A 13352-nucleotide genomic window follows, 5' to 3' on the forward strand; every position below is an offset into this window, starting at 1 on the left:
GTGAGGTTAGAGATGTGGCTCTGAGCTTCTGGAGACCCCTGGGAGCTTGCTGGGCATGGAGTCACAGAATCATTAAGGCTGAAAAGACCTTCGACATCCCTGTCCCACACCATGCCCATAGCCGTGTCCCCAAGTGCCAGACCTCCACGGTTCTTGAACATCTCCAGGCACAGTGACTCCACCACCTCCCTGGGCAGCTGTGCCAGCGCATCGCCACAATGCAAGAAGAAATTCTTCCTAATATCCAATAAGAGGCGCTTCGGGAAAAAAAAAAACTCATCAGAGGCACACAGAGCCTCAAGTCCGAGAAGAGCACCGAGCTGCACGGCCACCAGAAGTGCAAAGCAGCTCCCTTCACCCAAGTGCTGCTCAGCCAAATGCATAACATCAGGGGCATCCCTGCAGCGGGGATTAGCAGGAGAACAATTAGCTCGTGCCTGACAGCAGCCAGCAGCCAGCTCTGCCCACGTGTGGAGCTGTGAGAAATTGATGCTGGGGGATGGAGGCAAGCCAGCACCTGGTGGCTGAAGGGCTGCGGGATGGAAAGCAGAGCCTGCCGTGCACCAACACAGCACGACACAACGCGACACAACACAGCACAACCCAACAGAGCATCACAGCGCAGCACATTCCAACACAACACAGCGTAAAACAGCACAGAACAACGTGACTCAACACAGAACAACACGGCACAGAACAACCAACACAACCCAACCCGGCCTCGCACAAAACAATGCAGTACAGCTCAACACAACAGAGCACAACCCAAGACAGCACAACTTGACACAACCCAACACAGTGCAACCCTGCAGGACCCCTTCCTTACTGCCTGCACCCCAAAACCGACTGAGAACCCAGGTTGACTCCATCCCTTGCTCATTTATCCCCATCTGAGGGTGCAGGGTGGGGTGGCAGCTGCAGTGGGAGCAGATGTGGGGTGTGAGCCAGCTTGATGCTGCCTGCTCAGCCATGTGGATCCGGCAAGCAGCTGCAAACTGGGCTGGATAGGGATGAGTAAACAGCACTCTGAGTAAAGCCCAGAGGTCACCCGTTCTTATCTCCTGCTGTAGCCATGTGGGGCCACAGAGGAAAGGCAGAAGGAGTGGAGCCAGGCCCTGGCTGGGCAGAGGGAGTCCGAATATCACCAAACCCTCCTGGTCCAGACTGGGATGTAGGACACAGAGCCGTGGTGGCAATGCTGTTGGCTGCCGTGGGTTTTGTTTGGGGACAGTTAATGATGCTCAAGTCCAAAGGGTGCTGCAAAGCTGGATGGGTGGAGGAACAAAACCTCCAGGCATGGCTTAGGAATGCCATGGCTTGAGAAAGTCCTGTGGTGTGTTTACTTCCCACCGTATTAAAAAGAATAAGAAAGGAAACTTGAGAAAAATCTCAAGAGAAGGGTTTTGGTTGCAGCACACTCAGTGAAGGGATCTCCTCCATGGCTGCAGGATGGGTGTCCCCATTGGTGTTCGCTTTGCCCCCTCCAGGTGCTCAACCTGTTCTTGGCTTTGCTGCTGAGCTCCTTCAGTGCCGACAGCCTGGCAGCCTCTGATGACGACGGCGAGATGAACAACCTGCAGATCGCCATCGGCCGCATCACCAGGGGCATCGACTTCGTGAAGTCTTCTGTCCTCATGCTGCTCCGAAGGCTGTGGAAGGGCAAAAAGGTGGCCCCGGAGGAAGAGCAGGAGCCCAGCAAAGGGGACAACTCCGTGCTGAACCACGTGGATAGCAGCCCGGACCCCAAGCCGGATTACATGGACGGAGTGGCAGGGAAGGAGTATTTGCTGATGGACGAGCTGGACCACATGAATTTCATCAACAATCCCAACCTGACCGTGCAGGTCCCCATCGCCTCGGAGGAGTCCGACCTCTACGAGGAGACGAGCACTCAGTCTGACACTGAGGATGCCAAGGTGGGTTGCAGGGCTTCAGCCCCTGCACGATGCCGTTTGGGGTTACTTTCATCTTTTCCACAGTGTGGACCAAACAGGGGGTGTTTCAGCAAAAAATAGCTCTCTGTTTCCCAGCATGAGCTGCGGGTCCAAGAGGTTTGGGTCAGGATGTGGGGTTTGTGCTAACGCCTGCACCGCAGGGTCAGTGCACTCCTTTTGGGGTTAAAGATGTCCCAGAGGAACCTGACGCCAGGAAATCTGCTGATGGCACTAACATTGGATCCACTGCTAATGCCTCCAAAAGCAGCATCGGGGAGGGAGGGCACGGAACCAGGTGGAGGGGCTTAGCACGAGCAAACATGAAGCGGTGCATTTTGGATCCAGAGCTGATGAGACAGCTGATGTCGACTGCATCAGGCTGGGGCTGGTGGGACTGTGAGAATGGTCTGTCTGTGAGAATGAGAGGGAGAGGAGGTGAGAAATGCAGAAAAACAGCAGCAGGTACACTAAGGAGGACGGGATGTGATGGGACATTGCTGCTAGCCATGGGTTGCACCAAGGACCATCAAGGATATGGGGAAACGTAGGGCTGTGGGATTGCATATATTCAGGAAGGGAGAGCAGGGAGGTGACACTAACACCCGCCATGGGAGGACGCGTCCAGCCTGGCCCATGCAGTCCCCAGACCCCCAGTTCTTTGCTCATCCCATCATCTGTGCTGGATTGAGTGGAGGAATTCCATCAATTACGGCCAACGGGATGGAGGAGCATCCTCCCAACAGGACGGGATGGGCTGGCAGCCATTGCATGAGATTCCTGCATAGTAATTAGAAACGAGGTGCTAATTGATAGCAGCTCTGAGAAGTCTGCTTCTTGCTCGCTGAGTCCGCATGCCGCTGATCAGCTCCAGATGGAGCCAAAGTCCTGCGCTGGGAACACGGCGACAACGACGAGCTGGGAGGTTTCTCTGGATGAGCTGCTCAGAAAATGCTGACAGACACTCCTCCCTTTAACAGCAGCTGCTTGCTGAGGCCACGCCACCAAATCTGCCCTGGGCACGGGGTGCTGTGGGGCTCCTGGCTGACAGCGCTGTTTCCCAGCTCCCTGGTGGTTCTGCCTGCCGTGTGTCCTGGAGGCAGGTGGTTTCCATCTGTCCTTCCCCGGGGTCACAGCTGAGCTCTCCTAATCCCTGCCCCTCCCCTCCTCCCAAGGACCCAGCAGGGAGCTGCCCCCAAAGCAGTGCCTTCACCCGGTGGCATGCTGTGTTCTGTGGGGCTGTAAGCAGTGGTGATGCCCCATATGATCCCCATCTTGGGGTCCTCCTCGGCCTGCAGGAGGACGGAGGATCTCCTTTACGCACCACCAACCTCAGGGCAGCATGATCTCCTTCCATGCAAGCTGACACCGTCCTGCATTCATTCCTCCCTATGAGAACCCTATGCAAGATCTCCTGGTTGCTCTCATTTGGGACAGGCAGCTCTCGAGATTTGCTCCTTCTTGTCTAACAGCCAGAAAAAAAAATAATAATAATAATAATTAAGAGGTAAAACAGTCCCAGAGGCATGCCAGGGTTTTCTCTCGTTATCAGCCCCTCCAGCCTTGCTGAGTGGTGTCTGGGAAGGCAGCCAAGCTGAGCGATGCAGGGAGAGCTATTTGGAACACGGGTTTTGAACTTGGGTGAACCTCAGCCCAGAAGCCCTGCGAGCCAGCAGAGTGCCACAGTGGCCAACCGGGCTTCTGCTGGTCTAATTATGCCATAGGGTGATTAGAAGTGCATTCATTAGGGCACACGAAGCTGGAGAGCAGCGCAGGGGGTGGTGATAGGATGGGAGGAAGGATGAGGACAGCGGCCCCTCTGAAACCAGATGCAGAGCAAAGATTGTCCAACTCCACGAATTGCTGATGCCCCCAGGTTTACAACCCTCATTATCCAATGTCTTTTCTCAGGGCTGTTTTGGAAAGAGATTCAGAGCAACCTCCAAGCAAAGGGCTCCCAACCCTTTGGGCAAGGCTCCTTCCATCACACCAACACTTGGGTGGACCAGTCCATCATAAAACCCCAACGGCAGATGTCAGCTCCATCCTACTCACATAAAGCCCCAGTGTCAAATAACTCCTTTATGTTGGATTTAAATCTATGGCAAGCAGGGATTTGTGGTTTTGGGGACCAGCCAAGAGCTGGAAAGCTTTAGGAATATTGCCACGTGTAGAAATGGAGCCAGAGACACCTGAGGATTAATTACTGGCAGTGTCTCCTTGAAAGCAGCCCACATTCCCTCAGCTTTCTAATTTCTTGTGTGTTTTGCCCCCATCAGGAGAAGGGCTGATGCCTGCACTGGCAATACGGTGCGTTGGCTGGAGGCGATCAAAAACAAAAAATCCAGTGGCCACCACAGGGCACTGTGTGGTTGTTTCCACGCCAGAGGATCCAGTAGGCCTGTTCTTCCCATTGAGCAAGTCTTGATGGCGCCTCTCCGTGGGGTTCACCCCCCTTGGGAGGAAAGTTCAAAGCCATACATGAGCATTCCCTACAGAAGGTTTGCTCCCAACTCATCTGTTGAGCATCCTCTGGCCCGGCATCACCACCTTGACCATCCTGAATCCCCCACTCCTTTTGCAGAACCCCCTTTCCAGTGACAACACCTCGTCCCTGTGCAGCACTGTGGACTACAAGCCACCGCTGCCCGAGGAGGAGGAGGTGGCCGAAGAGGCTGAAGAGAGCAACGAGCCCGAGGAGTGCTTCACCGAAGGTGAGAGCTCTGAGCATCCTGCAGAGGGGCGATCCAAAGCTCCAAATCCTCCCGTTTGCTCGGAGATGGCTCCCAGGAGCAGGCATCTCCAAACAGGGTTGAAATGCCAACACGGCACAGTGCTGAGGAGGTGACCCAGGCTCTGTCTCCACCCTCAGGCTGCGTCAAGAGGTTTCCCTGTCTCCATGTGGACGTCACCAGTGACAGAGGGAAGATCTGGTGGAACATCAGGAAAACCTGCTTCCGCATCGTGGAGCACGACTGGTTTGAGACCTTCATCGTCTTCATGATCCTCCTCAGCAGCGGGGCGCTGGTAGGTCCCATCCCTCCCTTTTCCCCATCCCCTCCTCTCTGCAGCAGCTGCAGGCCAGATGTTCTAGCTAAGACTCCTTTTGGTCCGTGCCTGCTCGGTGCAAGGGGATCTAAGCATCCTCCAGGTGCCCTGCAGTGGTAGAGCCTTGCACAACCCTCCTCAGCCTCCACTTTTCAAGTTGCCCCAGGGAAGTAGGGATGATGTGGTCACGCACCGAGCCGTGCGGCGGGTCTGATGGAAGAACGACTGTCATGTAGCTCCGTGCCTCTTCCAGGCCTTTGAGGACATCTACATCGAGCAGCGGAAGGTGATCCGCACCGTCCTGGAGTACGCTGACAAGGTTTTCTCCTACATCTTCGTCATCGAGATGCTGCTCAAGTGGGTGGCCTACGGCTTCAAGGTCTACTTCACCAACGCCTGGTGCTGGCTGGACTTCCTCATCGTCGACGTAAGTGGTGCTGAATGAGCACCTACAGGGTCATCCTTAGAGGCTTAGGGGGTTGTGGGAAGTCGTTGCTGACCAGCCCTTGCCTGTATGGGAATGAGGGCTTAGACCATGGTTTAAACTCACGGTGGTTGGGAGGAAGGGCCGCCCCTTTTCCAGGCTGCGGGAAGCCTTTCAAACCCTTTTGGTGCTTTATGCGCGATCCAAGCACGCCGTGCTGTACCAAAGCCCAGCAGAGGGGGGAAGGGACACAGGTTCTCCCACCAAGCAAACATTTACCTGCCCAGTATTTCCGTGTTCCACATCACTTCCACCCTCCTACCCAAAAAGAAGGGACTGGCAGCCCAGTCACCAGAGACCCAAAGACCCAAAGCCAGTCCCTGCATTGCAAGGCAGCACGATGCCCACGTGCTGGGAAGAGAGAAGGGCTGGAGATGCCAGCACATGGTTCACACTCTGTTTTCTTCCACCTGAGATGCTACTCATTCCTCGGGCTGCTCCTTCCAGGTCTCCCTCGTCAGCCTGACAGCCAACTGGTTGGGATACTCTGAGCTGGGAGCCATCAAATCTCTGCGGACACTGAGAGCACTGAGGCCTCTGCGCGCCCTGTCCAGATTTGAAGGCATGAGGGTAGGTGCAGAGCTGGTCCCTTGCTGGTGACCTCCACTGGGAATCCATCCCTGCTGGCTTTCGGAGGCCTCCAAATCGGTGGGATTGAACACAGCCAAAGGGAAGGGTTTGGGTTTGGGTGGTGCAGTGCGGAGCCAGGACTCGGGCCGGATGATCCAGTTCAAGGCCTTTTGTGATCCTATGGCTGCCTCTCCTTGCAGGTGGTGGTAAACGCCTTGCTGGGTGCCATCCCCTCCATCATGAACGTCCTGCTGGTCTGCCTCATCTTCTGGCTGATATTCAGCATCATGGGGGTGAACCTCTTCGCAGGGAAGTACTACCGGTGCGTCAACACCACCACGGGGGACCTCTTTGAGATCAGTGTGGTGAACAACAAGAGCGACTGCATGGCTCTCCTGCACACCAACGAGGTCAGATGGGTCAACGTCAAAGTCAACTTCGACAACGTGGGCTTGGGATACCTGTCCTTGCTGCAGGTGGTACGTGCTGATCACTGAGCCAGCCATTTCACAGCGTGGGGTGAACAGCATCAAGGTTAAAATGGGATGCGACTCTGAGGCCCACATCAGGGTTCTTGGCTGCTGCTTAGCTTCAAGATTTAATTTAACCCCAAAATTCTGTAGGCTCGAGGAGGAAAGGGGCAAGATAGAAGATGGGAGGGGAGAATTAAGTGTAGCAAGGGAACTGTTGGGGATGAGTACCCAAAGCACCAATGTTGAGGCTGCAGGAAATCCTCCACAACACAGCATGCAGGAGCAAGGAGGAGAAAGAGTTTTAAGCACTATTATTTGGAAAAGGAAGATGCACGACCCAGGGGCGTAGAGCAACTTGAGCCCCCCGTTTGCTCGACCTGTCTCTCAGTCTTCCCAAAATCGAGACTCCCACTCCCCCTTTGCAGCCTCCCTGCATGGAGATGTTCTTGATGGAGTGGGGTCTGCTGCAGTCGTAGGCTGCAGGAGTTTTGCATGGGGAAGATGACGACTGGAAAAAAGAGCATGTGAGCGTTGGCCATGGGTGAATGCAGCCATCAAACTCAGCACAGCTGAGCAAGGCGAGCAGAAGGGGAACTTCTGCCACCACAGCATTAATAAAAATATTGGTGTAGGCTCTGTTTTTGGGTGACTCCCACTGGATCCGGGGGAACCAGTGGTTGCAGCACTAAAGCAGAACCCAAACTGATCAACCAGTTATAAACTCAGCTTCCTCTTCAAGGCTTGTTTTTTCCTCAGACTCAGGAAATAAGAAGTTCAGGCTTTTTGCTTAACAAATCAGCTGCAGAAGCCCATAAAAGATGCAGTACGCCCCCACCTCAGTGGGATGGAATCACAGAACCACAGAATGACTGGGTTGGGAGGGAGAATGGTTGGGCCTGGAGGGACCTCACAGATCATCCAGTTCCAACCCCGCTGCCTCGAGCCGGGTTGCCAACCACTAGATCAGGTTGCCCAGGGTCGTATCCAGCCTGGCCTTGAACACCTCCAGGGACGGGGCATTCACAGCTTCTCTGGGCAGCCTTTGCCAGCACCTCGCCACCTCTCTGTGAAAAATTTCCCCCTGCCATCTGAACCCCAACCTAAACCCCCATTGAGTCCCCATTGCCTTCCGTTCCCTTCATAGCCCTCTGCACCTCCTGCTGAGCTTGCTCTTCTCTCCCAATCCCCACAGGCGACCTTCAAAGGTTGGATGGACATCATGTACGCCGCTGTGGACTCACGTGAGGTGAGGGACATGGCACCAGGCCGGTTCCACCCAGCTGATCCATCCCAAAATACGTCCCTGTACCAGACCACGGCCATGGCATGCTGCAGCAGAACGGATTTCCCCAATTCCCTCCAGGAGCACAGATTTGCCCGTGCCCCATTGCTCCGCACACCCACACCCTGCGCATATTGGTGCCTTTTTTAGCTTCAGAAGCAAGCAGCTGTTCTGCTCGCCCCATCTGCAGCTGCCGAGCACCCAGGCAGAAATCTGTCTGGGGAGAAAGAAGTGCTCTGCCCTGCCAAGAGCTCCCCTGGAAACTGGGAACTGTAACATCTTGGGATGCTCCAGCTGAAATATGGAGCAGAATTAAATGATGCCGCAGGCATTTCCCTACTCCCAAGCCCAGTGAGCATAGAAGCATAGAAGCATAGCGCAGGCTGTGGGCGCTTTGTCCCGCTGTCCAGGTGGTCCCTGCTCCCACGGGAACCTCTCAACCCACCCCACATCTGCCAAAGGGTTTCTGTCATCCACCCCAGCTCGGTCTGGGTATGGTGACCCTTTGTCTGGGGGCTTGGGGACGCGCTTGGACACCTGGGGACACGTTTCCCTTCTCACCCGATCAGATTGAAGAGCAGCCAGTGTACGAGATCAACCTCTACATGTACATCTACTTTGTCATCTTCATCATCTTTGGAGCCTTCTTCACCCTCAACCTCTTCATCGGCGTCATCATCGACAACTTCAACCAGCAGAAGAAAAAGATAAGTATTTTCTGGGTCTGGTCCAGGACAGCAGGGAGCAGCCTGACCTCCCTTTTCCCCACTGTGACCCTTTCCCATCATTTTTCCACACATCTGGGAAAGATGGAACAAAGAAGCAAAGAGCATGGGACAAATGGATGGGTGGCGGGTGGTGTAACGTGGTGTGGTTTTTGGAAGGAAGAGGTGAGTTCCTAAGGCTAACAGTGGCGATTCCTTTTATACTTTGGAGGCAAAGACATCTTCATGACAGAAGAGCAGAAGAAATACTATAATGCCATGAAGAAGCTCGGCTCCAAGAAACCCCAGAAGCCCATCCCCAGGCCCTCGGTACGTTGGGGGAATCCCCACGGCAAACAGTGAGCCACCAACTGTCCCAGAGTGAACAGGGTGGGTTTGGGGATGAGCTCTTCCACCACGAAAAGCCAATTCTTGGCTCCTTGGAAAGGACCTTGCCAAGAGTTGGGGCGTCAGAAGAGGCTCACGTCTCTGGCGCCCTCATTTGGGTCTGTTCTTCAGCCCTGGGCCCGCAGAGCTTTTTTGTAGGGGCTGAGGATTTTCTTCCACCTCCTCTCCAAGAGGAATCAGTCTCAAGGAAACGTCAGCTTCCATTGCTCCTAGAAAGGAAACCGGTCCACCCAATACGTACGCAGTTGTGATTTGGGCTTTCCCAGCTCAAGTGAGCTGTTTTCCCACGGGTTCATTGTTGCCCTGATGGATATGCTTAGGAAACAACCATCCCCTGTGCTCACGCCTCCTGGCCATAGCGGTTCCAGGTGCTGGGTATCCTCCCCCACCTCTTCCTGCACACTCCTAAATCTGGTTCCTTCTTCTCTTTCTGTTGTGTCTTTGTTTTGTGTGTGTTTGTGTCCCGTGTTCCCACCTCACGTCTGGCTCTCCACCATCACCCCTATGGCAGAACAAGTTTCAAGGGATGGTGTTTGACTTTGTTACCAAGCAAGTGTTTGACATAACCATCATGATCCTGATTTGTCTTAACATGGTGACCATGATGGTCGAAACAGACGATCAAAGCGAGACCAAAACAGACATCCTCTACAAAATCAACCTGGTCTTCATCGTCATCTTCACTGGAGAGTGTGTGCTAAAGATGTTTGCCTTGCGCTACTACTACTTCACCATCGGCTGGAACATCTTTGACTTTGTGGTGGTCATCCTCTCCATCGCAGGTAAGCACAAGGGGTTCCACTGGATAATGGAAGTGTTGTGGGCAGGGGGAAGCCAAGGACACCCCCTGCCACCTCACCTCCCTGCCTCACGCGCAGAGCGTGCCAAATTCACCTCCTCTTCATCCCTTCACAGGCATCGTCCTCTCAGACATCATAGAGAAGTACTTCGTGTCACCCACGCTCTTCAGGGTCATCAGGCTGGCGAGGATCGGCCGCGTCCTCCGGCTGATCCGAGGCGCTAAAGGCATCCGGACGCTGCTCTTCGCTCTCATGATGTCCCTCCCTGCCCTGTTCAACATCGGCCTCCTGCTCTTCCTTGTCATGTTCATCTACTCCATCTTCGGGATGTCCAACTTCGCCTACGTAAAGAAGGAGGCGGGGATTGACGACATCTTCAACTTCGAGACTTTTGGGAACAGCATCATCTGCCTCTTCCAGATCACCACGTCGGCAGGCTGGGATGGGCTGCTCAGCCCGATCCTCAACAGCGGTCCCCCCGACTGCGACCCCAACCTGGAGAATCCTGGCAGCTCAGTAAAGGGCAACTGCGGCAATCCATCCATCGGCATCTTCTTCTTCTGCAGCTACATCATCATCTCCTTCCTCATCGTGGTCAACATGTACATCGCCATCATCCTGGAGAACTTCAACGTGGCCACGGAGGAGAGCAGCGAGCCGCTCTGCGAGGACGACTTCGATATGTTTTATGAAACCTGGGAGAAATTTGACCCGGACGCCACCCAGTTCATCGCGTACAGCACCTTGTCTGACTTTGTGGACACCCTGCAGGAGCCGCTCAAAATCCCCAAGCCAAACAAGATCAAGCTGATCACCATGGATTTACCGATGGTTGCCGGGGACAAAATCCACTGCCTGGACATCCTCTTTGCCCTGACAAAGGAAGTGTTGGGGGACTCCGGAGAGATGGACGCCTTGAAGGACACCATGGAGGAGAAGTTCATGGCCGCCAACCCCTCAAAGGTCTCCTACGAACCCATCACCACCACTCTGAAGAGGAAACACGAGGAGGTGTGCGCAACGAAAATCCAGCGGGCGTTTCGGAGGTACCTGCTGAGGCGCTCGGTCAAGCAGGCATCCTACATGTACCGGCACAGCAGGGATGAGGAGGCACTGATTGGGGACGCCCCTGAGAAGGAAGGTCTGATTGCAACCAAAATGCACGAGATGTATGGGAACAGTGGGACCGAGGCAGAGGTGGGCGCTGCTGTTGATCTCGCACCCGTCCCGAGCGCAGAGACTCCGAGTGCTCCTGTAGAAGCAAAGCCAGCGGGTGGGCAGCGCGTCGTGAAAGAGTCGTTGGTGTAACAGAGAGCAGCTCCCATTTCCTGGCATCTGAAAAGACTCTGTTCGTATCTCCTCTTCAAGAAGCCTCCCGTGTTCAGGTCGGTAGGTCTTAGATGCTGAGCTAATTTCAGATGTTTCAAGCTGACACCTTCGTTTCTGAGCGGGATCTCACGATCCTTTTTGTAGCTCACTGCGCTCGCAAAGAGTTGGATATTTTTCTGACATGTGAAATCTCTCTACTGTTGGTGAGAAGCATCTTAGTTTTGAAATGATCTAATCACGGTAACGACGTTTTTCAGACATTAACAGACGAGCACGGCTGTCCTTTCACTGCGGGTAATTGTTCATTAATGCTATTTCACAATTCCTTGCGTATGACCGCCCCAGGGGGCGGCGGGCGGAAGATGAGCCAAGTGAAATAACATCGAGAACAATTACGGAAAGGTTCATGTGAGCAAAGAACTCCCAAGTCTTAAAGTCGCTCCTTTCCCCGGGATCTTTTCATAAGCTCTGTGCATTGATTTTTGGTACGCACGAAGGAAGTGCAGTGATGTCTTAAGCAGTTGTTTGCATCGCCCAAACGAAGCGCCCCCAGTGCGTTCTCAGGGTTAAAGATCAGACCTCAAAGGTCTCCGAATACGCGCCATGAATCATTCAGGTCTCCACGGTTCGAATGTAAACTCCGTTTCTATTCCTGCTCCTGTTTTTCCCGTTCCATCCAGATTTTGTGGCAGGAAAGCCATGGGCAGGGGAGGGAATTCCCTGCAGCAAAACCACGTTGAGCCCCACGGAAAGCAGAAATTAATGTCAGCTAACGAGTCGCATCCCTGGGGCCTGGGGATGGTCTGCATTGAGCTGCTCAAATGGGGCCCCGTAAGTCTTGAGAGCAAAACAACCACGAACCAAAACCTCTTCCACTTAAAACAAGGGCTGCTGCGTGAAGCCAAAGAGTCTGTCTTTTTTTTTTTTTTTTTTTTTTCCTTTTTCTTTTCTGTTTTTTATTATGATTAATTATTATTAATTATTATTATTATTATTCTTTCTTCTTCCTCGGGCTGGTTTTGGCTCCCAGCCATTGCGGATGCCCTGTGGCACCCCATAGAGCTCGGTGGGTCCCCATGCGTTCGGCCGGGCGCTTTCCAGCCCGGGTTGAGGTTCACCATGAATGCTGCTTCTATGTACGTGTCGTCGGTGATGGGAAAATGCCAAAGAGCAGAGTTTGTGCGAGCTGAAGCCATTTCTCTTTGTACATTTCTTAAAATAAACAACCGTGAACGGTCTCTTATTACGACACCAAACGCGTTGGTGTGTGCAGGGGGGGAAGTGCCTTCCATACCACTGGGGAGGGGGAATCATCTCCCCACCTCTCCCTCTGCCTGGGGTCCAGAGGCCTCCTGGATGGGTCTGGACCCCAATGGGGCACCGTCCAGAACCTCTGGGCTGAAAGCCCCGAGCTGCTCATGGATGGAACCGTGGGCTGCTGGGTGCCTCTGCCAGCCCCGTAGAGGCTATAGGAAATGCAGCTGTTGGTCCAGACAAAGAGAAGGGGGATTTGGGGACCCTCTGGACCTCAGTATGGCGCTGCTCAACACCTCTGGGCTGAAATCCCCCTCAGAACTCCCAGAGCAGCACATGGGTGTCTTCTCCTAACTCTACAGGGGCTATAGGAGATGCTGCCGTGGGTCCAGCCAAGGAGAAGGGTTGGTGAATGGAAGGTGTAGACTGCCTTGAGATGCCCCATACTGGAATCTGTGGGTGGAGTTGAACCCGTCCCACTGGCTACATGGCAGCAGCTCAGCATCACAGGGAGGAGGTGAAGGATGTTCCAGCATCCATGCGTGCTGAAGGCTGAGCCACCCCAGGACCTACTGAGGTCCCCATGGGACGTGGCACGGCCTCAGTGCTGTTTTCACTTTGCTGGAACAGCTCATGCAGGGGCTGGTGTAATCCAAGCAGGGCCCCCACGCAGGCACAGGGCTGCAGGGAGGGGTGCCGTGAGCCAGCATCCCTCTCCCCACTCAGAGACAGGGGGGACAGCAGTGAAATCCAAGCCACCACGAATAGGAAAGGGCTGGGGAAGGATGCAGCTGCCCAGCAGCGGCTCTGCACCGCTCACAGCACAGTTTGTCCCACTCTGGGGGCATCTCTACTTCTTCTGTCTTCCTGGGACCCTGTGTCCCAGCTGTATTTTTACACCAAATGCTGTGCTGCTCTGCAGGGAGGAGGCACCTCTCCCATCATCTCTTTCCCTCCCGAGGCCACAGTTTCTCAAGAAATCTTTATTTCTGCTCCCCTGAACACAGGCTGGCTCAGAAACGGCACAAAGGAAACAACCTGCAGGAGGTGAGCATTTGGGGAGGCCCCC

General features: G+C 54.2%; 1 protein-coding gene across 2 annotated transcripts in view; it reads left to right on the forward strand.

Annotated features, from left to right (window-relative positions):
* The window catches only part of SCN4A (sodium voltage-gated channel alpha subunit 4), a 29561-nt gene extending 17276 nt beyond the window's left edge, over positions 1–12285 (forward strand). For both annotated transcript variants that reach the window (XM_052699622.1, XM_052699623.1), the window contains exons 16-26: positions 1488–1916; positions 4516–4645; positions 4804–4958; positions 5233–5406; positions 5911–6033; positions 6234–6512; positions 7699–7752; positions 8358–8495; positions 8718–8822; positions 9412–9682; positions 9816–12285. In XM_052699622.1, the coding sequence (XP_052555582.1) occupies positions 1488–1916; positions 4516–4645; positions 4804–4958; positions 5233–5406; positions 5911–6033; positions 6234–6512; positions 7699–7752; positions 8358–8495; positions 8718–8822; positions 9412–9682; positions 9816–11008 (3051 nt within the window). In that variant the 3' untranslated portion in view covers positions 11009–12285. The remainder of the gene's footprint in view (positions 1–1487; positions 1917–4515; positions 4646–4803; positions 4959–5232; positions 5407–5910; positions 6034–6233; positions 6513–7698; positions 7753–8357; positions 8496–8717; positions 8823–9411; positions 9683–9815) is intronic.
* The last annotated feature ends 1067 nt before the right edge of the window (positions 12286–13352 follow it).

The sequence above is a fragment of the Tympanuchus pallidicinctus genome, unplaced genomic scaffold, assembly GCF_026119805.1.
Source record: "Tympanuchus pallidicinctus isolate F22 unplaced genomic scaffold, pur_lepc_1.0 scaffold37, whole genome shotgun sequence".
NCBI lineage: Eukaryota > Metazoa > Chordata > Aves > Galliformes > Phasianidae > Tympanuchus > Tympanuchus pallidicinctus.